At 46.7% G+C, this 26,245-nt stretch overlaps 3 protein-coding genes and 1 long non-coding RNA gene across 9 annotated transcripts in view; 2 read left to right on the top strand and 2 right to left on the bottom strand.

Annotated features, from left to right (window-relative positions):
• Window positions 1-845: 845 nt before the first annotated feature.
• DPEP2NB (DPEP2 neighbor) lies at window positions 846-3,197 on the bottom strand. The gene is given in 3 exon segments (XM_038538539.1): window positions 846-1,592; window positions 1,595-1,792; window positions 2,925-3,197. Coding segments are annotated over 3 exon segments (360 nt in total). The 5' UTR covers window positions 2,992-3,197; the 3' UTR covers window positions 846-1,497.
• LOC111096054 lies at window positions 3,126-5,681 on the top strand. The gene is made up of 2 exons (XR_005360220.1): window positions 3,126-3,589; window positions 5,438-5,681. It is a non-coding gene; the product is annotated as an uncharacterized LOC111096054 (long non-coding RNA).
• Window positions 5,682-5,822: 141 nt separating this feature from the next.
• Window positions 5,823-7,867, bottom strand: DDX28 (DEAD-box helicase 28). The gene has a single exon (XM_038538529.1). It carries the CDS (start codon window positions 7,850-7,852, stop codon window positions 6,269-6,271), a length of 1,584 nt encoding a protein of 527 aa, XP_038394457.1. The 5' UTR covers window positions 7,853-7,867; the 3' UTR covers window positions 5,823-6,268.
• Window positions 7,847-26,245, top strand: part of DUS2 (dihydrouridine synthase 2) — a 50,637-nt gene continuing 32,238 nt past the window's right edge. For 2 of the 6 annotated variants that reach the window (XM_038538531.1, XM_038538534.1), the window contains exons 1-3: window positions 7,931-8,000; window positions 10,877-10,952; window positions 20,808-20,950. In XM_038538531.1, coding sequence (XP_038394459.1) covers window positions 20,825-20,950 — 126 coding nt within the window. In that variant the 5' untranslated portion in view covers window positions 7,931-8,000; window positions 10,877-10,952; window positions 20,808-20,824. Of the gene's footprint in view, window positions 8,072-10,876; window positions 10,953-20,807; window positions 20,951-25,201; window positions 25,484-26,245 lie in introns of all 6 variants that reach the window. The other 4 variants (XM_038538535.1, XM_038538532.1, XM_038538533.1 and 1 more) reach the window with 3 other exon arrangements.

Raw genomic sequence — 26,245 nt, 5'->3', positions numbered from 1 at the left:
CCTTCTTTTTTAAAGATTTTATTTATTGGGTGGCTCAGAGGTTGAACCTCTGCCTCTGGCTCAGAGCATGATCCTGGAGTGCTGGGATCGAGTCCTGCATTGGGCTCCCTGCATGGAGTCTACTCCTCCCTCTACCTGTCTCTGCCTCTCTCTGTGCCTCTCATGAATAAATAAAATCTTTAAATTTTTTTTTATTTATTTGAGAAGAGAGAGAGCCCACATGTGCATGAGTTGGGGGAAGGGCAGAGAGAGAAGCAAGCTCCTCCACATGGGGCTCTGGATCCTGGGACTCCAGGATTGTGACCTGAGCCAAAGGCAGATGCTTAACCAACTGAGCCACTCAGGTGCCCCTCTTTTACTTTTCTTTATTGCACTTATAATTATTTGAAATTATATCCTTTACTTACCTCTTTAGTTTGTGGGTGCCTTGAGGTGAGGGGCTTTAATCATCTTGCTCACTAATATACCCCAAGCAACTAGCAGGTGCTCAGTAAACATTTGTTGAGTAAATGGATAGATGGATGGGTTGATGGACAGAATGTCTTTTCAGTCCTGCCTCTCATCTTCTTACACACACATGCACACACACGCACACACGCACGTACACACATGTACATATACACAGGGAAGTTCTCATCAGGCTTTGCATTTCTTAAAGAACCTGCCTGTGTCCTGCCCCGATCTGCGCAGGTGTCATTGTGATAGTCACAGTTAGAAGCTGTACTCCAGGGTCTTTTCGGAGGCAGAAGGTCTTAGAGCATCAGGTTCCCCATGTGGGAATGTACTTCAAGGGAACAGGAAGGTTTGGGGCCTGGCCTTGGACAAGCTAGGTTTCAAGCCAAATATGTTGGGCAAAATCATTTTATTGGACAGTAAGTAATCCCACTGGGGCAGAAAGGGCTGGGAATGAAGGAGCACATGAGCCTCAGCGTTGGTGCCACCCAACTCTTCTCTCTGTTTTCTTCTGGCTCTGGGAAGCAGGTCTTCCTGGGTCTCTCTATTCTGTCTCCTGGCTCCAGACAAGAGGCTCCCTGGGTAGACGCAAATTGCTTCTTTTCAGTTTCAAAAAGCCCAGCTCCTCTTGGTTTGTGTTGGCAGCTTCTGGCAGTGACTCAGGGCAGGAGTCTATCTGCTAGATTGGCCCCTGCTAAGACCACTCTGAACCCTCTCTCTGCTCTTGCATCGTCCTTGGCTCCAAGACAGCAGACTTTTCTTTCTTCTTCCCAAGAAGGGGCTCTAGAGGATTGAGCAGAGAAACGTCAGGTTTTCTTCCAGGCCGGTTTTAGCCCTGGGATGTTCAGAGCAGCCTCTTCCTTTAAACCTCAGTTCCAAGGCTCCTTGCCCACGGCCAGTTAGTATGGAAGGAGGCTCCTGGCTGAGGAAGGCTGAGACAGAGCGGCTCAGGTTCTAGTTCCAGCGGTGGATAGTCGGAGTCACTGCAGGAAGAGGCATTGGCTGTCTTAGGTGGTTAAATGTTTGCCCTCCCCACAGAGTGGCTCAGCCACTGAGCTTCTGTGGGGTCAGCCTCCTGCCACCACACTGCAATCGTCAAATTTGGGGGCTGGAGCAACCTAGGTCTTTATCCGATTCTGATGCCTCTGGAGAGCCCTGCTGGAAATTGGTTTCTCTGCTTCCACCTTTGCTGGGGTGACCACAGGAGCATCCCCATAGGTCCGGTAGCCACCAACCAGGCAGTATGTCTCTCCATGCCAGCCCACCTGGGTTTCTCCACAGCCTCGGTAGAGGACATGGTAGTGACCAGGTGTAGGAGGAGAAATGGGAGCCACTGTTGCTGGAAAGAAAATAAGATCTAATCAGTCATTTTTGCTATGTACAGTGACCTGCCAGGACCTCCCATCTCATGTCTCTCCCAGTTTCTGGCTGAAGTCCTTTAATCTGCTTGGTATCTGGAACACAGCCTTGGCCCATTGCCTCTATGAGTCCCCTAGAGAAGGAATATGGCTGCAAAAACGATTCTATGTAGCTCAGGGTAGCAGCAGGAGATGCGGAAATCTGTTCCACATTCTTGGAGGAAATAGTAGAACCTGAAAACAATTGCATCTGGGATCCTTTCCATCTCTCCCTTCCACAGCAGAAAAAGCATTTCTCAAGGTCTATCACTTCTGAGGCTTTAATGGAAATACCTTTTTAGTGTTGGAAAAATTAATATAAATGGGCTAAGAACTTCTCTCATCTTGGCAACCCCTCTGGGGCCCCATTCATACTGCCTATTTCAACCACACTGATCTCTAGCCCTCTGGTACTTTTACCTAGGTTAGCAAAAGGCCAAATACTGAGGCAGAGTGACCAGGAGGTTCAGAGCCAGATTCTGGGTGACAAATCTAGGCTCACGTCCACCCAGCCTCCTAGGACACCATTTCGTCAGCCCTCCAGTCTTGGTATCACTCATCACTCTCCTTGGTTCTTCTGTTCTTCCCATTGATAGGACACCACATTTTCCCAGCACTCAGCAGCTCATTCTGGGGTGTCTGAGGGGACCCATGTGGATGTCTACATGACAGCATGGTGAAGGTGCCTGGGTTTGAAGGAGGGTTTCATGAGTGGCCCTCAACAATTCTTCCTTGAACTGCTCCATTTATCACTTGCCAACAAAAATTGGCTTGACTTTTGCTGAGAGGCCACTCAGAAAAGGGTCAGAATGGAAGTATCTTGTAGCCAAAAGGGAAGGCTGCATTTATAAAGATTAGAAGCTTTCTGAATAGTTGCCCAGGGATGACATTTCACTTGTCCTCAGCAGTGAGCAGGAACACTGTAAGTCCCTGAGGGGGCCCCAGGTCACTTGTATTACTTACAGCTGATTAAGTTCTGAGGTGTGGTGGGCAAGCCCAGAAGGAACCTGTGTCAGCCAGGTGAAGTTGTGTGTATACCAATGACTCTTGTACAGATGCCTGACCTAGGCCTACCTGCTATGCTGCCCTCCCAGGGGACAGAGGACAAGTTAGAATGAATATAGAAGATCCGGTCAGACATTCTCTCTCAGGCAACCGAACAGATTGGTATCTGGTAGAGAACTGGTAGGGAAGTTTCCCCGAGAGCATCACGTTTGCGTCGTTACTCTGCCATGGAAACTGTGAGAAGGCTTGTGAAGTCATCACTATCCAGTGAGGTCACATAAGGAATCTGTGACTTGAAGGGCAGGCTTCAGGCTCTTGGGGTTTTGTGGAGGAGAGCAGGGTGGAGACAGAAAAGCACCTTGTCTGGGCCCTCACACTTCTCTCCCCAGCCAGCCCTAGGAAATAACTGTGGCACAGCGCCAGGGACCAAAATAGGGCAAGAGAACCCACATTCTGTGATTGGCTTGAGAGGCAAGACTAACCCAAGAGACAGTCAGGTTGTATGGCACTGACCCTAAGTATTCAACAGCTGGGGAGGCAGAGATTTGTGTGGAAGTTTCCTTGGCAGTGGCCCTCAAGGATAAGTTAGATTTGGACTCATGGAGAGGAGAGGGAAGAACTTCCAGCTGAGAAGAATAAAAGCAAAGACAAAGTCTTCTTGAACTTGTCCTTCTCCAAATGCAAATTCACAGAACCCTCACATTTTTACAACTGAGGACTCAAAAAACTAAGAGGTGAAGGGGGCCTACGTGAGGTTATACAAGTAGTGGAAAGGTGTTCAGCTCAATGGTAGGGCTTCAGGTGGGCTCTGGATTTATACCTGATAGGAATGTGAAGACAAACTCATCCTTTTCAAAGTGACACTGCTAGAGATGTTAAAGGTGCTCCAAGGCCAAATGAGGGTCCTGAATGGCTTTCACCAAGTGGGAATGGTGGGGGCGTTTTAGTATGAAATTCAAAAAAAATTCACGACAAAACAACAACCTAATCATTACATTCATCTCTCCCCTAAAAAGGCAAATTACTGATATAACAATCCTACCACTGTGAAAGGATGAAGTGTGGGCTCAGCAGAAGTGTGGGTGAAAAACATGGTCAAACTGTGAAGAGGCGTTACTAAAAGCTGATTGGGTCCTACTCAGAGGAGGAGGAAATAGCTCTGCCCTGAGCTTGATCAGGCCCACAGGAAGGAACCACATTTGGGGCAGCCCTGGATACAGTCAATCAACACTTCCTAGCAATGAGAGATAATCTTCCTTAAAGGGGGCCCCCTGTTGCTGACCTTGAATATGCAGAGATGGGATGCTTGTTTCCTGGGGCAGTTGCAAAAGGCATGTTCCCTGGAGGTACATAATGATGCAGGACTATTTTAGAAGTTGGGCAACAACAACAAAGTGGGGCAACCGTGGTTGAGAACCACATCATCTTTCTATTCCTAAATTGCTTGAATTAGTGTGGTGCATGTTAGGACACATGAAATCAGGCCTGATTAGAATTGACTGCCCTTGCAGAGTGCTGGGAGGGAAGATGTGAAGGGGAGAGCTCTGGGGGAGGTTCTTTCTGGCCAAGTGGGCCAGCAGAAGACCACTTACATTCTCCAAGGCTCAGGAGCGTTTATTTATCTGGGAACATCAATCTGACCTCGTAGGGTTACTGATACATTATCAGGACCTGGGTCTTTGGGGAAGGGAGAATAGCATAGACAAATGGTTGTGAGCTCAGAAATATGTAATTTATTTTTTTAAGATTTTATTTTTAAGTAATCTCTATTCCCTTCATGGGCCTTGAACTCAACCTAGAGATCAAGAGTCACATGCTCTACTGACTGAGCCAGCCAGGTGACTCTGAAATCTGTTTTTTTTTTTTTTTTTTTTTTTTTTTAAGATTTTATTTATTCACGAGAGACAGAGAGAAAGGCAGAGACAGGCAGAAGGAGAGGCAGGCTCCCTGTGGGGAGCCTGATGTGGGACTTGATCCTAAGACCCTGGGATCACTAGCTGAGCCAAAGGCAGAGGCTCAACCACTGAGTCACTCACGTTGTCCTGAAATCTGTATTTTTAACAAACTTCCTGGGCAGTACTGCAAGTGATCCATGGGTAGTGACCAAATTATTGTCCAAACTGGGTTACTTTTGAGAGTTAAAGTGGGCAATATTAAAAGTTGGCAACTAACTCAACCCTTGGTGCACACAGACAAAATTGTCATCATTATGTTATGTGTAGGATTTTGAGCAACTTTATCCCTCTGAGCCTCAAGTTTCCTTATATGACCCCTCTCCCTCTACCCCTCTCCTCTGCTCATACTCTCAAATAAAATCTTTAAGTTTCCTCATATGAGAGCCATGATTATACATGTAGTGCAATCTTCTGTTCTCTGCAACCTTGTCCTTTGCAGTGTGCAAGTATTTTTGTGTGTCTGTGTGCGTGCAAGTATTTTAAAGTTGTTTTGTAGAGTATGACTCTCAACTGCACATTACTTTAGGCTTATATACTATAGAAACTGGAACCTAGGAAACAGTGAGAGGATGCTACATGCTTATTTTGCCAGTTTTGTAAAAAGTTTAATCCTCTTTCTCTTCCCAGGCCACAAAGATTAAGAATGCAGAGCTTGGAAATGCACACCAAGCAATACTTCTGTGTCAGTCTGTCTTTTCTATTCTTCTGGCAGTACTTCCTGAAGAGACTTCACCAAGAATGCCCAAGCTTGCCACGAGCACCGTTGGTGAAGAAAATCTCTACTGCTAGTCACGTCCCCTTTCACTTCTCCGGGGGGCTTAAGGGATGTTTTGGGGGCAGGAAATAAAATCTAAGTGTTTACTAATTAAAACGGCAACAGAAAGAGTCTCTGTCCCAGATGTGTTGTTTGGAGTGTGAATCTTCTCACAGTCCAATGAATTCCACCCCAGTGGTAACTATTATTAAGCGAGACCCATAAAAACATTACTTATTGTTAGAAATTATGACATAATACAAAGCCAAAAATCTACTTTATTTTTCCCAAGTCATGTGAAAGACTGCAAAGAACTGTGCTCAGTAGCTCGCTCTCCATTTAGGGCCACATCTATCTTTGGAAACCAGACAGCAGCTCGCCAGGCATTCAGGGAGGTGACTAGGTAGCCCAGTGCATCCGTTTTGGTTTTTTAATTTTATTTATTCATGAGAGACACAGAGAGGCAGAGACAGAGGCAGGGGGAGAAGCAGGCTCCACCCAGGGAGCTCGAGGTGGGACTCGATCCCAGGACCCCAGGATCATGCCCTGGGCTGAAGGCGGTGCTAAACCTGAGCCACCCGGGCTGCTCAGCCCAGTGCATCCTACTGACAAGTGCACTCACACACTCAGAACAAAGGGAAAGATCCCTGTTAATGGCATCATGTTTAAGCTGGCTGCCATCAGACTTGCTAGGGCAAAGACTCTCACTGAGGACCTAGTCCTGGAAGACTTCTCCTCCGACGAGCTGCCAGCTCAATCTTCTGAACCAGGCTTACATCCCAGGGATGGGTCACAAAGCTGATGACAGTGCCAGGCACCTCACTCCCTACACGGCCCACCCTACCGGCTCTATGGATGTAGTCTTGCAGGGTGAGGGGGAAATCGTAATTGACAACTAACTCTACATGGGTGCTGTCCAGGCCCCGAGAGGCTATGTCTGTGCAGAGGAGTATGTCCCGGGAGCCCTTCTGGAAGCACTGGAAGATACCTGCTCTCATTGAGGCTGGCATTTGTCCCTGCAGCCTTAGGTGTTGGATTTTGTGGTCATCCAGAATATATCCCAGCCAGTTCACAGTGCTGGAGCTATTACAGAACACCAGAATAGTTCCCGAGGGACCAGTCCTATATGCTCTGTCATGCTGCTTGAGGATCTGCACCAATTCAGTCACCTTCTCTGCTCCCTTCAGCCTCATAAATGTCTGTCTAACATGAGGCATGATGCAGTGGAGCTTAGAGCTGGTGATGGTGGTCAGAGAGTCTGGGCTGGCAACTTTACTTAGCAGCTGGCTTACACCTTCGGGAAATGTGGCCCCCACCAGCACTAACTGAGCTTTGGGATTGAAGGGGTCTTTTAAGTCATCTGGGTCTTCTGCTATATGGCTCTTCTGCAAGATGTAGTCCACTAGTTCCAAGAAGCTTTCATCCAATAGTGTGTCTGCCTCATCCAACACCAAGAAGGAGAGCTGCTTCAGGCTGACTAGGTGACTTTTCAGGGCCTTCCACAGAGCTCCTGGAGTGGCCACTAGTACGTCTGCTGGAGGTTGTTTGGACAGTTGCACCCGGATCCTATTCATGCCATGGCCTCCCCCTAGCTCTCGCACCTGGAGGCCCAAAGAGATGCCCAAGGGCTGGGCCACTGCCCGCACCTGTTCCGCTAATTCTCGCGAAGGCACAAGGACGAGGCCTCGAGGAGCAGGTGTACTGTGGGGATTCAGGCCTGGCCGGCCCAGGAGCCGCTGAAGCAGAGGTAGTAGGTATCCGAGAGTCTTGCCACTGCCCGTTTCCGCGGCGCAAAGGATGTGGCGGCCGCGAAGTAGAGGGGGAATGGTGCTGGACTGCACGGTTGTAGGCCGAAGGACTTCAGGCGCAGCCTCCCTCAGCGCACGAAGCACTGGGGGTTCCAGACCCAGATCCGCGAAGCTGCCCTCGGATGAGAGGTTCCGCAGCGCTGGTACCTCGTGTTGCGCGCGCTCGATGGAGAAGTGGTCTCTGCGGGAGCGCCGATTCTTCCAACCACGCGAAGCTAGTGGCGCGCGCTCCCAGCGGCCCAGCGTGAGGCGCGCCGGCTGGCTCAGCTCCCGCCGCCGCGCCGAGATGAGCAGCGGGCCAGGCCGCGCCAGCACCAGCCGTGGGGAACTCCGTCGCCCGCTCTGCCGCTGTTGTAGAGCCCGCGGGATGCGAACCACGGGCAGGGGCTCCTCAGGACCGCGGCCCGCCAGGTCCCGTCGAGGCGCGCAAAGCCACCGGGCCGCGAGCCGCAGCAGCCGCGGCGGCCGCGCCACAGCCATAGTCCCCTAGGCGTGCGAGAGGCGCACGGCGATGACGTCACGAGCGCGCGAGGCCTCGTGGACGGTGTCCGGCGCGGCTCAGTAAGGCTTGTGGAGTCGGCGAACCCTGAGGAAGGAGGGAGAGTCTGTAAAGTTCAACTGCGGCGAGGTCTGTGGGTCCGAGCAGGTGTTGGCGACGTCCAGACCCGGATCGGCCTGGGGGAAAAGGGCGCGATGGAGGCAGGCGCGGGGTCCGGCGATACGCGGCGCTGGGGGCCGGGCCTAATGGACAGGAGGACGGAGGGCTTCTGGCGATTGGGTGTCGGTCCTGGTCATTCTCTTTTGTCGCTCCCACCGCTCCTTTGGTGGCTTGTCTAGTGTTGGTCTCCTGTAAATTCCGAGGGTGCGGTGGTGTTTTCCCAGGTGTGATCCCCGCGCAAGGTCTGGTAATAAATGTTTACTGAGAATCTGAACGCATGGTCAGGCCTGGGGGAGAAGACGAGGGCCAGGTGTCTTAGATCTAGGCCCCCCCTTCCCTTGGCCAAGAGCTGAGAGCCCCGAGGGCAAACTGATGGCCCCTCTGTGAAGCGGGAGCTGTAAGATCTTCAGGCTTTATTTCAAGTAGACCTTTCTCTTTGTACTTACCCCCACCTTTCACCTGAGGTTCGCTCTCCATTCTCTTGCCAACCCTCCCAACTTTCATCCTGAACCTACTATTCTTGCAGTATGCTCACCTTCACTGGGTTCCCAGTCAAGATACATAAATTGCTTAAATAGTGGTGAGGAGGGTCCTTGATCACTCAGGTGATCAAATATGTGGCTTGTGTTACATAGCCCTGGCCAGAGTATTTTACTTGCATTCAGTTGTTCAGGTTGCAAAAAAACCCTTATCTGTTTCTGATTGACTTACTTCGCTTAGCATTATACCCTTTGAATCCATTCATGTTGTTGCAAATGGCAAGATTTAATTCTTTTTTTTTAAAGATTTTTTTTAAGGTCTTTTATTTACTGATTCATGAGAGACACACAGAGAGAGGCAGAGACACAGGCAGGCAGAGGGAGGAGCAGACTCCCATCAGGGAGCCCCATGTGGGACTCAATCCTGGGACTTCAGGATCATGCCCCGAGCCAAAGGCAGACGCACAACCACTGAGCCACCCAGGCATCCCAAGATTTTTTTTATTTATTTACTCATGAGAGGCAGAGACACAGGCAGAGGGAGAAGCAGGCTCCACTCAGAGAGTCCGACATGGGACTCGATCCTGGGACTCCAGGTTCACGCCCTGGGCTGAAGGCAAGCGCTAAACCGCTGAGCCACCCAGGGATCCCCTATCTCACATCTTCTTTATTCATCAATCCAGGGACACTTGGGTGGCTTCCATAATTTAGCTATTGTAAATAGTGCTGCAATAAACATAGAGGTGCTTCCCCCCCCCCCCCATTCGTGTTTTTGTATTCTTTGCCTAAATATCCAGTACTAGAATTGCTGGATCATATGGCAGTTTTATTTTTAATTTTTTGAGAAACTTCCATACTGTTTTTCACAGTGGCTGCACCAGTTTTAATTTCCACCAACAGTGCAAGAAGTTTCCTTTTTCTCCACATCCTCACCAATGCATGTTGTTTCCAAAGAGATAAATACTTGAAAATTTCAAATGCCATTCTGATACATAAGTAGACTTTCTGGAAAGTTACCCATCAAACCAGCAGAGGAGAGAGTTTTGAGTAGTGACAGGTGAACAGAGTCATTGGATAGAGCAAGCAATGGCTCTCAGGTGAGGGTGATTTTTGCCCCCACCCCACCCCGGGATATTTGACAGAATTTGGAGACATTTCTGGTTGTCACATCTGGGGAGGTGCTACTGGCATCTAGTGAGCAGAGGCCAGGGATGTTGCTGAACATTATGCAGTGCACAGGAAAGCCTCCCACAAAAAAAGATTATCTGGCCCAACATGTGAATAGTGTGTTGTTGAGAAACCCTGCATAGAGTATGAGGACTGAAGAGAGGCTGAGGTTACATGTGCTTTCACTTCAGGTAGGCATATCTGACAGCCTCTTGCGCTGGCTCTGCCTCATCCCCAGAATTTGTAATTAGGACACTGATGCCATTGCTTGCTATGCCCTTGGGGTTAGGAAAGTTGGGGGTCCTTCCTGAAAGTCATAAACACAAGAAATAGTGACTCAAGGAAGTGAAGCTGGAGAAGAGAAGTTTAGAGAGAACAAAACTGTCCTCATGGGTCTGGGGAATGTGCCAAATGGAAAAGAGCTGAAGTGTGCCATGGGGTGTACCATTCCAGAGTGCAGAATTAGGACCCATAGGTAACAGGAAGATTCTGAATTTGATATAAAGAACTGCTGTAACAACTAGAATTGCCCAGGTCTGTCTTGAGGATGCTGAGTTTTTCCATCATTGAAAGTTCATATCCAGGCCGGATGACCGCTGGTTGGCAATATGATCGAAGGGAGTTGATATAAAGGGCACTGCAGGGATCTCTGGGTGGTGCAGTGGTTTGGCGCCTGCCTTTGGCCCAGGGCGCGATCCTGGAGACCCGGGAACGAATCCCACGTCGGGCTCCCGGTGCATGGAGCCTGCTTCTCCCTCTGCCTGTGTCTCTGCCTCTCTCTCTCTCTCTCTCTGTGACTATCATGAATAAATAAAAATTAAAAAAAATAAAAAAATAAAGGGCACTGCAAGATATTGTGATTCTATACTACTTTTATGATTCTTCTCAAGAAATCAGAGCTCCTTGCTCCTTATCTATGTAGCTTCTTCTTCTTCTTCTTTTTTTTTTTTTTTAAAGATTTTATTTATTTATTCATGAGAATACACAGAGAGGAGAGAGAGAGAGGCAGAGACACAGGCAGAGGGAGAAGCAGGCTCCATTCAGGGAGCCCGACGTGGGACTTGATCCAGGGTCTCCAGGATCACACCCTGGGCTGCAGGCAGCACTAAACCACTGAGCCACGGGGGCTACCCTATGTAGCTTCTTTGACATCTGACTCAACAGGTCTTATCCATTTACACGTGGCACTGTTTTTTTCAGATAAAAACAAAGTCTTACTTTGCACCAAGCCAGAGTAGATACACTGAAGGAATTATCAGAAAAGAATAATACATAGGTATGTAGTTGCATTTGGGTTCTACCGAAATATTTGGGGCAGGGAAGCTGGTTACTATATGGCTACTTTCTCACCATGCTCAAGTCCTTACAAGATGATTAACTCAAAATCTCATAAAGATTGGAGTCTGTCTGAGCCAGTCTTTGCCCTTGGTCCTTGATTTCTTTTTGTCAGTTGTCAGCTACTGAATAAGTCTCCTCTCTTTTCCTGCTGTTCGCAGGAGACATTGAGTAATCTCTAGTTGTTATTGAGATACATGTTTTATATTATAGTACTCTAGAAATAAGAAAGTTTTACTTATTTGTGAAAAGAATGAGAATAGGGGCCTAACTTGGTAGTATTTTTTTCCCAGGGCTGTCATAGTAACTCACGTTGCCTGGTTACTCCATAAGTTTTAAACAGAATTATTGTCCCTTGGATCTCAGGTGATAATGGTACAGCCATTCATTCATTTATTCGTTCAATAAATATTTCCTGGGCACCATGTATATGTTGGGTACTGTTCAAACAGACAGTGGGCAAAACAGGTAAAATTCCTGCCCTAATGGAGTTTACATTCATTCATTCATTCATTCATTCATTTAAGAGTTTATATTCTGAGTTAATTGACTTGGGGGTAAGGCCTGGACTTTGCTATTTTTTAAAGCCTTTCCAAATGATTCTAATATGCCTCCCCATTTGAGAATCACAGTTATAAACAAAGCACTTAGGGAATTGCAAGGCATTGCAAAAATAAAAAGTAGCTGTTAGTTAGTATTCTCTCCCTGTTCCTTCATTTTCCTGCCTGCATCAGGACTGTTGTACAAGTGCTGAACATTTTTTAAAAAATTAAAAAAAAATTTTTTTATTTATGATAGGCACACAGTGAGAGAGAGAGAGAGAGAGAGAGAGAGAGAGAGAGGCAGAGACATAGACAGAGGGAGAAGCAGGCTCCATGCACCGGGAGCCCGACGTGGGATTCGATCCCGGGTCTCCAGGATCGCGCCCTGGGCCAAAGGCAGGCGCTAAACTGCTGCGCCACCCAGGGATCCCCTGAACATTTTCTTTTCAGCCTGTGTCACTATATGCCTAGATCATTTCATCCTCTTTCTAACCCAACTCCTTACCTCCTTCCTGTCTTTCATTCTCCAGTCCATCATCTGTTTTCCGAATGATCTTACTAAAAAGCACAGCCATGGCCTTGTCACTCCTTGACTCAGAAGCTATTAATGGATGGATGCCTGTGGCCTACAGCTTATCTCCTAATCATTCTGCAGAATCTGCCCCCAACTCCATCTCCTGCTACTTTCTTGAAAATGTATTTTTTAGGGCTCCTGGGTGGCTCAGTGGTTGGGTGTCTGCCTTTGGCTCAGGGCGTGATCCCAGGGTCCTGGGATCAAGTCCCGCATCAGGTTCCACGCAGGGAGTCTGCTTCTCCCTCTAACTATGTCTCTGCCTCTCTGTCTGTGTCTCTCATGAATAAATAAATACAATCTTAAAAAAAAGAAAATGCATTAAAAAATATTTTATTTATTTATTTGAAAGAGAGCAAGAGAGAGAGAGAGCATGAATAGGGGGAGGGGTAGAAGGAGAGAGAGAGCAGCATACTCCGCACTGAGCTGGGAGCCCAGTGCGGGGCTTGATCTGCCCTGGGATCATGACCTGAGCTAAAGGCAGACACTTAACCGACTAAGCCACCACCTGGGTGCCCCTCCTGCTTTCCTACCCGAATCTTATTCATTTTAGTGGTAGCTCTTATGCAAGTTGGGTAAGCAAGGGATTGGGGTAGACATTTGTCTGCTCTGTAATCATACTTGAGGTATGGCAAGGCACTTGAAATGCTCTGTTATAGAGTACACATTTGTCTGTGATAGAGCTCTTCTTTGGCTGAAACATTAACCGTATTGTGGTTCTTGTTGCCATTTGACCTGTTAGCTTCTTTTTTATTTTTAAAATTTTTTAGGTTTTTTTTTTTTTTTTAAGATTTTATTTATTTATTCATGAGAAACACAGAAAGGAATGAGAGAGAGGCAGAGGGAGAAGCAGGCTCCATGTAGGGAGCCCGATGTGGGACTCGGTCCTGGGTCTCCAAGATCACACCCTGGGCTGAAGGTAGCACTAAACCGCTGAGCCACCCGGGCCACCCTTTTTTTAGGTTTTATTTATTTATTCATGAGAGCCACAGAGAGGGAGGCAGAGACAGGCAGAGGGAGAAGCAGACTCCATGCGAGGACCCCGATGTGGGACTCGATCCTGGCACTCTTGAGATCATACCCTGAGCCGAAGACAGACACTCAACCGCTGAGCCACCCAGGCATCCCAGTTAGCTTTTTTTCACAACAAACCCTAAACATCTACCTTATGCCAGATGTGTACTTTGTGACAAGGACCTGGTGATGAGCAAGATGTAGTGATTGCCTTTAATTTGTGATGAGGAAGGCAGATTGATAGTTAGTTGCTCTTGTAATTACAAGAGTATATTCCAATGTAGGACAGGAATGAGCTAAGAGGAGCTCCCTTACTCTGTGTTTGGGACATAAGTGTCAGGGAAGGCTTTCTGGAGGAAGTGACATCTGTATGGAGGTTCTGAAAGGCTACTGGAAGTCGGCCAGGTGGAAGAATAGGAATATGGGTTCTAAGCAGGGGCATCTTATTTAGAGACTCCAAACTGAGAGAGAGCAGGTTAGTTTGGGGAGCTAGAAACAGATCAGAATAGCTGAAGCTTAACATGGAGGAGTTAAGAGGGCAGGGGGCAAATGATGAATGGGCTTCTGAGAAAGGGGGGGAGCAGGCCTTGTGAAGGAGCTGGGACTTAATTCTAAGAGCAGTAGGGAAGGCTTTGGAGAACGGGAATAATATCCTATCCTGATTTGTGTTTTGAAAGACCCCTTTGGCTGCTGGAAGGAACATATACAGAACATAATAGGCCTGGAAGCAGAGAGACTGGCTTGTAGGCTCTTGTCATCAGTCACTTGGCAGTGGCAGATCCGAGCAGCTTCTTGAGGTCAAGAACTTAGTTCTTTCCATTTCTTTACCTTCAGCACTTCACATAGTGCCTTCATCCTAAAACAGCTAGTAGATGTTTGTTGATAGAAGAGTAGACTTAGAATGTATTGAAAGTGTAAAAGCCCAGTAGCGAGAGCAGTGAACATTTATTAAGCCCTTACTACGTGTGGAGAGCTACTGAGCATCATAGAATTAACTCTTCACAATATCCCACCTGGCAGATTCTGCTGGGGTCTCATATTCCAGAGGGAGAATGGAATAAGGTTAATTATTCCATTCTCTACTAGGTTAATTCATCTGCCCAGGGCAGAGTTGGGATTCCAGGGCAGGTCCTCTTCTTCTTCTTCTTTTTTTTTTTTTTTAAGATTTTATTTATTTATTCATGATAGAGAGAGACAGAGAGACAGAGAGACAGAGACACAGGCAGAGGGAGAAGCAGGCTCCATGCAGGGAACCCGATGTGGGACTCGATCCGGGGTCTCCAGGATCACGCCCTGGGCTGAAGGCAAGCACCCAAACTGCTGAGCCACCCAGGCTGCCCTCAGGGCAGGTCTTCTGATTCAGTGTTTAGAACTGTAACAGAGATATACTGTAGTACCTCTTTCTCATTATAAATATATTAGGTCACTTTAATTTTTTTCTTATCTACAGGTGTTTTGAGTGGGAAGTAGGATAATTCTCTGAATATTTAATCCTAATTGACTTTAATTTTAACTCTATATTTTATTTTATTATTTATTTATTTAAAGATTTTTATTTATTTAAAGATTTTTATTTATTTATACGTGAGAGACAGAGAGAGAGAGAGAGACAGAGGCAGAGGGAGAAGCAGGCTCCATGCAGGGAGCCCGACATGGGACTCGATCCCAGGTCTCCAGGATCAGGCCCTGGGCTGAAGGCAGGGGCCAAATTGCTGAGCCACCCAGGGATCCCTAAATTTAATTTAATTTTATTTTTATTTATTTATTTTTTTAATTTTTATTTATTTATGATAGTCTCACAGAGAGAGACAGAGAGAGGCAGAGACACAGGCAGAGAGAGAGGCAGGCTCCATGCACTGGGAGCCCGACGTGGGATTCGATCCTGGGTCTCCAGGATCGCGCCCTGGGCCAAAGGCAGGCGCCAAACCGCTACGCCACCCAGGGATCCCCCTAAATTTAATTTTAAAGAAATTGTTTTTTAAGCAATATCATAGTCTCCAGGAAAATTTATGTGGAAGGGACTGGGAAGGTTTTTTTTTCTTTTTTAAAGATTTTATTTATTTATTCATGAGAGACAGAGAGGGGGAGAGGCAGTGACACAGGCAGAAGGAGAAGCAGGCTCCCTGCAGGGAGCCCAATATGGGACTCGATCCCAGGTCTCCAGGATCAGGCCCTGGGCTAAAGGCGGTGCTAAACCACTGAGCCACCCGGGCTGCTGGGAAGGTTTTTTTCCAGTCCAGTTTGTTGTTTTCCTTGAATAGTGTTATCTTTAATCAAAAAGCATTATAATTGTTGGGATTTTTGTATCCATGAAACTGAAGTTAAGGCTACTGAGAAGGTCATCAAACTGTCATAGAGAAGACCAGCCCTTAAAGGAATGGTAGAGAGATTGTCTCAGTTTGTGTGACTAAAATGGTGATCTGGGTGTGATTTTAGGGCTGGGTGAATGGTTGTGATGGGAACTGGGAAAGGGTGGGGACAGCCTAGCTTCTTTGAGAGGAGCCTTCTTGGAGGCAGGCCCTGTCAGGCCCTGCTGGCATGCACCAGAGGGAGTCCCTGGACCAATGTCCCAACAAGAGGGTGTCCTCAGCCACCACAGAGTAAGTGTTTGGTCACGCCTTCCTTTCGAAGCTGCTGCTAAGGGCCAAGCCCTGGCTCAGGGCTAGAAACCTGGCAGTGAACTAGGTAGCCATGTTCCTGTCTTTGTGGGACTTGTTGTCCTGGTGATCTAGAGCAGGAGATGGGGGATAAACGAGAGACCACACAAGTAAGTGTGGACACATGGATTGTAACTGAGCTATAAGGAAGAACAAAGTGTTGTGAGAGCATGTGACTAGGGACCTGAAGTTAGATGGTCTGGTAGGGAAATGTCTCCAAAAAGGGGACGTTCAAGGTAAAGAGGACCTTAGTGTGGGTGTGTATGATTGAGTCCAGGAGAGTGTTCTAGACAGAGAGGACTGCAAGTGCATGGGCCCCAGGTTGCAGAGAGCTTAGTGTAGGAGACTTTCAAAGAAGGCCAGGGGGCCAGAGCAAGGAGAATGAGTGGAAGAGAGGCTTAAGATGAGCTGGAGATGTGAACAGGGACAGGTCGTGCAGGGCTTGATGGGCCATCAGAAGGGTTTGGGAGTTATCCCTAAACTGAGTGGGAAACCACTGAAGGATATAAACAAGGAAGTGGTATTATCAGAGTTGTCTTTTTTTTTTAAATTTTTATTTATTTATGATAGTCACAGAGAGAGAAAGAGAGAGCGGCAGAGACATAGGCAGAGGGAGAAGCAGGCTCCATGCACCAGAAGCCCGATGTGGGATTCGATCCCGGGTCTCCAGGATCACGCCCTGGGCCAAAGGCAGGCGCCAAACCGCTGCGCCACCCAGGGATCCCCCAGAGTTGTCTTTTTCAAAACCCATGCAGTATGGAACAGAAAAAGGATAGGAGGGGCGCCTAGATGGCTCAGTCGGTTTAGTATCTGCCTTCGGCTCAAGGGCTCAAGTCGTGATTCTGGAGTCCCAGGTTTGAGCCTAATGCACGGCTCAGTGCATTGGAGAGTCTGCTTCTCCCTCCCCCTTCACCCCTCCCCCTCTGTTCATGCTCTGTCTCTTGCTTTCTCTCTCTCTCTCTCTTAAATAAATAAGTAAAATCTTGGGCAGCTCCAGTGGTTCAGTGGTTTAGTGCCTGCCTTCGGCCCAGGGCGTGGTCCTGGAGACCCAGGATCAAGTCCCACATCGGGCTCCCTGCATGGAGCCTGCTTCTGCCTCTGCCTCTGTCTTTGCCCCTCTCTCTCTGTGTCTCTCATGAATAAATAAATAAAATCTAAAAAAAATTAAAAAAATCTTTTTTTAAAAGAAAGGATAGGAGGAGGTAAGATTAGATTTGGGGAGAGCCATTAGATGACTGGGCTTTGTGCACAGTGGTGGCACTAGATATGGAGCCAAGCCGATGGATTAGTTATATTTTGAAGGCTGTTTCAGAAGGAGTTAGTGATAGATTGAATGTGGGGAATATGGATTAAGGATGAGTAACTGGGTGAATGGAGGTGTTAGTTGCTGAAATGGGAAACCTTTTCTCTACCTGTATTGGCCTGATTAACACCTTCACTCCCTTGGGATCTTGAATCAGAAATTATTTATTGGATGCCTAGGTGGCTCAGTCAGTTAAGCATCTGATTCTTGATTGTGGCCCAGGTCTTAATTTCGGGGTTATGAGATCAAGCCCTATGTCAGGCTCTGTGCTCATGTGGAGTCTGAGATTCTTTCCCCCTCCTTCTCCCACCCCCTCTGTACTTCCCCTCTTGACCCCTTGTGCTCGCTGTCTTTCTAAAATAAATAAAATAAATAAATAAAATAAAATAAAATAAAATGAAACAATTATTTCTTAAGGGAAGCCCTTCTCAACCTCTATCTGTCCCTTTCCTGTTGACACAGATTCCCAAAACCTCATGTCCTTCATAGCACTGTATGTGGTTTAATTTCCCAAGTATTTGTAAGTTCTCTTTCTATAACCCTCTTTTTCTACTCGACTTCCTCCTCTGCATTTTATCTCTAGTGCCAACCAGTGCTTGGCATATTATAGGGGCTCAATAAATGTCTGTTGAATGAATTAATGAAGACAGAAGAGGCAGCTTAGGAAGGCAGATCAGATCAAGATTTTTGTTTTGTGCATGTTTCTTATAAGATGTCCTTAAGATACCCAGGTGGGGATGTATATTGAGCAGTTGGTATAAGATACCTTTAGAGATCACCAGTATGGGCAGCCGTGGTGGTGCAGCGGTTTAGCCCGCCTGCAGCCCAGGGTGTGATCCTGGAGACCCGGGATCGAGTCCCACATCGGGTTCCCTGCATGGGGCCTGCTTCTCCCTCTGCCTGTGTCTCTGCCTCTCTCTCTCTCTCTATGTCTCTATGAATAAATAAATAAAATCTTTAAAAAAAAAGAGATCACCAGTATATTACCAATATTGTAAGCCATGGGAGTGAATACATTTACATCGGAGAATGTGTGGAATTAGAAGAGAAGAGGGCCCAAGACTAAGGAGGAAACTCAACATGTGAGTTGAGGAGGTGGAACCAGCAAAGATGCTGAGAAGCAAGACAGAGAGGTGGGAGAAAAACCAGGAAAGTGTGGGGTCAGGGAAGCCTAGGGAGGGGAGAGGTCAAGAAGAGGGGAGGCTCAACCATGTCACTGTACTGTTAGTGAAACCAGATTGTGGACAAGTGTGTGTGTGGTTGATTGCCCAACTTCCAGGTAATTGGTGACTTTAATCAGAGCAGTTTTAGTAGAATGGTAGAGGAGGGCACCAGCCGGAATGGGCTAAATAGTAAAGAGAAAATGGAGACATTGTTAGTAACTGAGCAGAATGGAACATTGGCTAGCTAGGTTTGTGACTTTTTAGGGGGGTCCATATTTGCTCAGCATAAGTAAATATTAACAGTTTTCTCTGGGATATGGAATTTTGATTTTTTTCTTTTTACTCCTGTTGGCTTTACCTTCAAAGTATATATTTAGGATGTGACCACTTCTCACTACCTCTACTACCAGCTTCCTGGCCTGAGCCACCATCATCTTTTTTTTTTTTTTTTTTTAAGATTTTACTTATTTATTCATGAGAGACAAAGAGAGAGAGGCAGAGACATAGGCAGAGGGAGAAGCAGGCTACCCGCAGGGAGCCCAAAGCAGAACTCGATCCCCAGACCCCAGGATCACACCTGGAGTTGAAGGCAGATGCTCAACTGCTGAGCTACCCAGGCATGCCAAGCCACCATCGTCTCTTATGTTGGTTATCAAAGAGCCTTGTACTTGGTCTCCCTGTGTTTACTCTGGCCCCTAACCAATTGCTTGTTCTAGAGTAATCACTGTGATCATGAGAAAACATGTTCAGTCATGCTACTTCTCTACTTAAAGTCCTTTACTGGCTTCTGTTTTGTGAAGAGCTGAAAAAGTCCACAGAGTGTACTTCAAGTCCGTATGGGATCTGACACTGTGTCCTATCTGCTTACTGCTGTGATATCGTGTATCTGACTTTCATTACTCTCTCTTCTCCTCTTTGTGTTCCAACCACATTGGCCTCCTCACTGTTCCTCTAACACATCAGGGAAGCTGTTTCTTCTGCTGTATATTCTTCTACTAGATACCAACTTGACCAACTCAAGTCTTAGCTTTAATGTTACCTTCCCATTGAAGCCTATCTTGGTTTCCTTATTTAAACTTTTATATTTTAATGTAAATATTTTCACATATTTTTATATTTTAATGTAAAATATACCATTAGTATACCATTTATTTATATTTTTCCTGCTGGGAGTATGAGGTAAGTGGGTGAAGGTGGTCAGAAGATAGTAACTTCTAGGGCACCTGAGTGGCTTAGTTGGTTAAATGTCTAACTCTTGATTTTAGCTCAGGTCATGGTCTCAGGGTCATGTGATTGAGCCCCGTGTCAGGCTCTACATTCAGCATGGAGTCCTCTTGTCTCTCATCCTCTTCTTCACCCTGCCCCCTTCTCTCTCTCTTTCTCTCTCAAAAAAGGAAAAAATAGATATGAACTTCCAGCTAGAAGATAAATATCTTCTGAGGATGTGATATACAGCATAGCAACTATAGTTGACAATATTGTGTATTTAAAAGTTGCTAAGAATAGATCTTTTTTAATAAAGATTTTATTTATTTATTTATTTATTTATTTATTTATTTATTTACTTACTTACTTACTTACTTACTTAATGAGAGAGAGAGAGAGCGAGCAGGAGGGAGCAGCAAGGGGGAAAGAATCCCAAGCAGACTCTGTGAGCTGAGCTCATCACAGAACTCTGTCCCACAACCCTGAGATCATGACCTGAGCCAAAATCAAGAGTCAAACACCCAACCTACTGACCCATTCAAGCACCCTACTAATAGTAGGTCATCATCATCACAAGACAAAAATTATTATTATTTTTAAAATTATTAATATATGAGGTAATAGATGTTAAGTTATTGCGGTATTCATTTTGTAGCATACACATATATCAAATCGTTATGTTGTACACCTTAAACTAATATACTGTATGTCAATCACATCTCAATGAAATGGAAAGAAATTTTAATCCATCCCTGGTGTTTTCAATCTTCCTTTCTCCTTGCTGTTTTTTTTTCTTTTGTAAAATATTTTTATTTGTTCATTTGACAGAAAGAGAGGGACCACAAGTAAGTGGAGTGGCAGGCAGAGGGAGAGGGAGAAGCAAGCTCCCTACTGAGTAGGGAGCCCAACATGAGGCTTGATCCCAGGACCCTGGGATCATGACCTGAGCCGAAGGCAGATGCTTAACCAATAGAACCACCCAGGCACCCCACTTCTTGCTGTTTTTTACTCTCTAGCATTACTAATTTTCCAACATACTGTATCATTTATTTATTATGTATTTTTTTTTTGCCTTTGTTTTCCTGCTAGAATAAAAGCTCTGTTAGAACAGGAATTTTTGTCTGTTTTGTTTTGTAATGTATCCCCAAAACTAGGACAGTGACTGGCACAGACTAGACACCTAATAAATATTCTTTCAATGAATGAATAAGCGTGCATTATTTTTATGGTCAGAGAAAAGGAAAACAAAGTCTTATGTATTGGAAAGAAGAAGAAAAACCTATCTAACAGAAGAGATTTTCTTTATTTGAATTTCTAACTCTTGTTTTCCTTTTCTGCAGGCTTCAGCAGAGGAGGAATGATTGAGCACAGCCTCTCACTGTGCTACCACAACAAACTCATCTTAGCCCCTATGGTTCGGGTAGGCACTCTCCCCATGCGGCTGCTGGCCCTGGACTATGGAGCGGACATTGTGTACTGTGAGGTAAGAGGCTCCTAATTTTCCTGGAGGACTTTTTCACCAGTGCAGCCTCCTAATCTGTGAGTTGAAGTGGCCAGGAGTTGGGAGAGAGAATGGGCACTCACTTCACAGGTCCTCACTGAAGGCAAATATGTATGACACTTGTGAATTATCTGGGCCCTGTTCAGGGCCAGGAGGCCAGGCAGCATGGAGGCATTGTGGGATTCCTGGGCTGGATAGTTGGATGAGTGTCATGTCAGGTCACTGCCCTGGCCTCTGTAGGAGTTAATAGATGTTCAGTGCATGACTGAATTACCTCATGGTTAGGAGGAGGATGAAAAGGACCAGATTCAGGCTAGGGAAGCTGGATAGGGTTGGTTTGGGGAGCCACAGGATATTCTAGTAGTAGTAGCTAGTGAGTTGCCTACATCCTGGCTGCTGTGGAGAACAGTAGGACTTGAGACCCAGGTTTAAAAAGCATTTTCAGGGTGTCTGGGTGGCTCAGTCCGTTAAATGTCTGGAATCAGGCCCTGCATTGGGCTTCCTGATTGGTGGAGAGGCTGCTTCTCCCCTCACCCTTTCCTGCTCCCCTTGCTTGTGCTTACTCTCTTTTTCTTTGTCAAATAAATAAATAAAATCTTAAAAAAGTATTTTCCAGGAAAAATAGCATTACAAGAATAGCTGATATTGGATAGTGTGGGGGTGTGAGCAGTGTTTTTCAGCTGGGCATATAAAAGAATTATCTGGAGAGCTCCCCACCATCTCCAGTACCAATGTGTCTCCCTAGTGTGTGTGAGAAGTAAGAAGAAGCCATTCAAATGCTTCAGATATTTCTGTCTTTCAGAGGCACTGGTGGTGGATGGGGACTGTGGCTATAAAAGGACAGCACAAGGGATTCTGGTGTTGATGTTTCTGTGTCTTAACTGTATCAGTGTCAATATCCTGGTTGTAATATTATACTATATTTTGTAAGATGTTACCATTGGGGAAGGTGGGCAAACAGTACATAGGAGCTCCTATTCTCTCTCTCTCTCTTTTTTTAAATTTTAAAGATGTTTTAAATTTATTTATTCATGAGAGAGAGAGAGAGAGAGAGAGAGAGAGAGAGAGAGAGGCAGAGACACAGGCAGAGGGAGAAGCAGGCTCCATGCAGGGACCCCGACATGGGACTCGATCCTGGGTCTCCAGGATCACACCCTGGGCTGAAGGCGGCGCCAAACCACTGAGCCACCCGGGCTGCCCTCTCTCTCTCTCTTTTTTATTTTTATTTTTTTAAGATTTTATTTATTTATTCGAGAGAGAGAGAGAGAGAGAGAGAGAAGCAGAGACACAGGCAGAGGGAGAAGCAGGCTCCATGAGGGGAGCCTGATGTGCAACTCCATCCTGGGTTTCCAGATTCAGGCCCTGGGCCGAAGGTGGCGCTAAACCGCTGAGCCACCAGGGCTGCCCCCCTCTTTCTCTTTTTTAAAGTAGGCTCCATGCCCAGCAAGGAGCCTGACAGTGGCTTGAATTCACGAACTGAGCTAAGATCAAGAGTCTGATGCTTAACTGATTGAGCTACCCAGGCGCCCCTTGGAGCTCACATTCTTACAACTGCATATGAACCTCCAATTATTTCAAAATAAAAACTTCAGTTAAGAAGAAAGCCTCTGAGGGGTGCCTGGGTGGCTCAGTTGGTTAAGTGTCTGCCTTCAGCTCAGGTCATGATCCCAAGGTCCTGGGATTGAGCCCCATGTTGAACCCTATGTCAGGCTCCCTGCTCAGTGGGAAGCCTGCTTCTCCTTCCCCTCTACTGCGCCCTCTGCTTGTGCTCTCTATCTGCCAAATAAATAGATAGATAGATAGATAGATAGATAGCCACTGATGTAGAGAGAAGGGAGGGCTTAAGAGGGAACTTGGGAAAAATACACTCCAATATACTGGATGTTTATATGTGGGGGGACAGGTAAGTAATTTATGATAGAAAAGTGAAAGAATGGGGCACCTGGCTGGCTCAGTCAGTAGAACATGTGACTTTTGGTCCTGGGATTGTGAGTTCAAGCCCCACGTTGGGGGTGGAGCCTACTTAAAATTAAAAAAAAATGTAGAGTGAGAAGAATAGGCAAATTAAGAATGTGTGTCAGAGAAGGCAAAAGTCAGGTTTGTCAAATGTGACAGATGATGCAGAGAAATCCAATTTGCAAAAAGACCAAAAAGGTGTTTGATTTGAAAACCAGGTGATTGGAGGACAGCTGTGACAGAGATGAGGACTTGTTGGGGCAACATTGTGGAAGGAGCAGGAAATGAGGAAAGAGAAACAGAGCTGCCCACTACCCTTCAGGAATTCGAGAGGTGAAGGGAGGCAAAGAGTACATGCAAGTAGGGGAGATGGTGAAGGGAGTTGTTTCTGGGTGACTTGCATGTTTGCAACATAAGAGAAAGCTCTTAGCAGTGAGGGGAGGCCTGAAGATTTGGCAGATCACTGTGGGGTGGGTAGGGGCTGGACTTGGAGGGGCAGGATTCCTTTTTTTTTTTTTTTTAAGATTTTATTTATTTATTCATGATAGAGAGAGAGAGAGAGAGAGGGGCAGAGACACAGGCAGAGGGAGAAGCAGGCTCCATGCCGGGAGCCCGACGCGGGACTCAATCCCAGGAGTCCAGGATCATGTCCTGGGCCAAAGGCAGGCACTGAACTGCTGAGCCACCCAGGGATCCCCGAGGGGCAGGATTCTAGATGAGGTGGTCTTTTCCACCAATCCACGCTCCCTACATCCTTACCCTCGCCTTTCCCATCTGGCCAAGCCCCCCCCCACGCTTAGTGTTCCTCATCTTATTTTTGTCCCTTCCACCCACTACCCTTGTCGATTTTCTATCCGCCCGACCAATCTTTTACGAGCACTTCACCCGAGCTCACAATTATGGCGTTAAAACGTCTCTGTAGTATAACGCAGTACGCGATTCCTTTTTGTCCAGCAATTCTTTCACATTCTTTACTGTCCTACCATGAGCCTTTCTTGCCGGTACACCGCTCTACTCGACTGGAATTCTAATTACTTGGCTCATTAGGGAAATCGTGCACGGACTGTAGCTTCGCCCCCAACGGAACGTCGGCTCTAAGGTCGAGTGAGAGATGGCCATGAGGCGGGAGGAAGTGGGAGAACCGTGGAAGGCAGGGAAACCAAGGGATTTTGCCTGAGTGGCTTGTTTTACAAGACATGGAAAGCCAATCTTCTGTCGGTGATGAAGGTGGCAGGAGTGGGATGGGGACCTGAGGAAAGAAAGTGAGGGCATTTTGGTCCCATTCCTATGGGGAATGGGCACTGGGAGATTTGCCTGGCCGTTAGGTATGCATAGTCATGCTGGTTTTTAGCTTTATGGGAACGAGAGCTGCAAAGCCGGGCAGACAGATGCCCGTGGCTGCAGATTGGCATGTCAGTATCTACAGCTGGGCAGAGGCAGAGCCAGCTAGGGTGCTAGCAAGGTGAAATGGGAGAGAGGGGCTATGTGTTGTCCAAATGTGGGAGTCAGAAAGGGAGGTTCCCGAGTTTAGGGTCACGGGCATAGAACCTGACTTCTAAGGGGGTTGTTGAAATAGAGTCAAGGAGGTCCAAGAAATGAGAGTTGGGCATCCATAAGCTTTCCAGGCTGTCGGAATATCCCCAGGGCAGGAAGGAACCTGTGTCCAGAGGCCAGTCCTGAGGGAATGTGATAGTGCACTGAGCATTATTTTTCTGGTCACTCATCCTTGGAGCCACTACTCAGGCCCCCAAGTGGTCAGTGTGGGTGGGGGAGGGTGGTTGCATTTAAGGAAGGGAAGGGAAGGAAAGGAAGGGAAGGGACGGGAGTGGGAAGGGAAGGGAAGGGAAGGGAAGGAAGGGAAGGGAGGGAATGGAGGTACGGGAGGAAGGGAGGAGTGAAAGGGCGGAAGGAATGAAAGGAATTCAAATAAGAAATGAGGACTTATTGACGTCACACCAAGTCGTACTTCGTCCTTCGTCTGTCTTTATTTCTCCCTTTGCTTTTTCTTTCTTTCTTTCTTCTTTCTTCTTTCTTTCTTTCTTTCTTCTTTTTCTTTTTTTTCTTTTTTTTTAGATTTTATTTATTTATTCATGAGAGACCCACAGAGAGAGGCAGAAATATAGACAGAGAGGGAAGCAGGCCCTTCACAGGGAATCCAGTGAGACTTGATCCCTACACCGGGATCATGCCCTGCGCCAAAGGCAGATACTTAACCACTGGGCCACCCAGGCGTCCCAGGGATAGCCCTTCTTAGCCAGCCCCCTTCTCGCCCTCCAGAAAAACCTCTTGGACGTAGAAGAAGATTGGGAGGAAGGACTGTGAGGACTTGTGGACTCAGAGCCTAAGGAACGGAGACCAAAAAGATCAAGTCCCAGAGAACTCAACTGTTGTTTTGTTGCTTGTGATGCCCTCTTTGGCATGTTTGATGGGCATTTACTTTGGGAGAATCAATATGGCTTATGAACAAACCGGCCTCTGCCAGAGGACACCTCGACCTTCTACCCAAGCCTAACCCCTATGAAGAGCAGAGGCAGGCTGGTCAGTGGACCCTTAGCATGGGTAGGTGGCCAGGGACTGGGCCAAATACTAGACATGGCACAGTATGGTGCCTGGTGCCCCCTGGTGGATCCAGCGTTGCTCTACAGGCCCGCTGCCTGGATGATCAATCTTCCTGGGTTCACATGAAGTGGCACAACTGTGGATTTAGTTAAACCATCCCACCCACCTAATAGGACCAGCATATAGGGTCTACGACATACCAGGCATGCATGTACCTCCTCAAAAGCTCTGCAAAGCCCTCAGCAGCTGGAAGTGAAGAAAGGATGAACTAGCTCAGCAGAAGTCGAGGGAGTCAAGGGAGTTAGATCTCTAGAATCTTTTCTTTGTGCACAACTGAAACTAAGGTCTGCCTTATTGTTAGGGGTTTTCCAAGAGTTCCTCAGATGTCATTTATCGATTCCTTTTTTTTTTTTAAAGATTTTATTTATTTATTCATGGGAGATACAGAGAGAGAGGCAGAGACATAGGCAGAGGGAGAGGCATGCTCCCGATGAGCCCGATGTGGGACTCAATCCTGGAACCCCTGGATCACTCCCTGAGCTGAAGGCGGACGCTCAACCACTGAGCCACCCAGGTGTTCCTATCTATTCCTTATTATAAGGGGACTCCAGTCCCTTAAACTGTGAGAGGACACCTACCTGTTAGACTTAAACCTTTTACTAAGCAAGATCAAGGGAGGAGGTGGTGTTCTTAAGAGGCCCTGATTTCCAGAATGGGCACTTAAATTTTTTTTGTGTGTGTGTGGTAAAAAACACATAACAT

Source organism: Canis lupus, chromosome 5 (assembly GCF_011100685.1).
Source record: "Canis lupus familiaris isolate Mischka breed German Shepherd chromosome 5, alternate assembly UU_Cfam_GSD_1.0, whole genome shotgun sequence".
Lineage (NCBI taxonomy): Eukaryota > Metazoa > Chordata > Mammalia > Carnivora > Canidae > Canis > Canis lupus.
Note: the sequence above shows the minus strand (reverse complement) of the source record. Positions and strands in the feature narration are given on the sequence as shown.

What these genes read in the sequence shown, in the direction of transcription:
- DDX28 (XM_038538529.1), bottom strand. Translation starts at nt 7,852, where the DNA reads ATGGCTGTGGCGCGGCCGCCGCGGCTGCTGCGGCTCGCGGCCCGGTGG.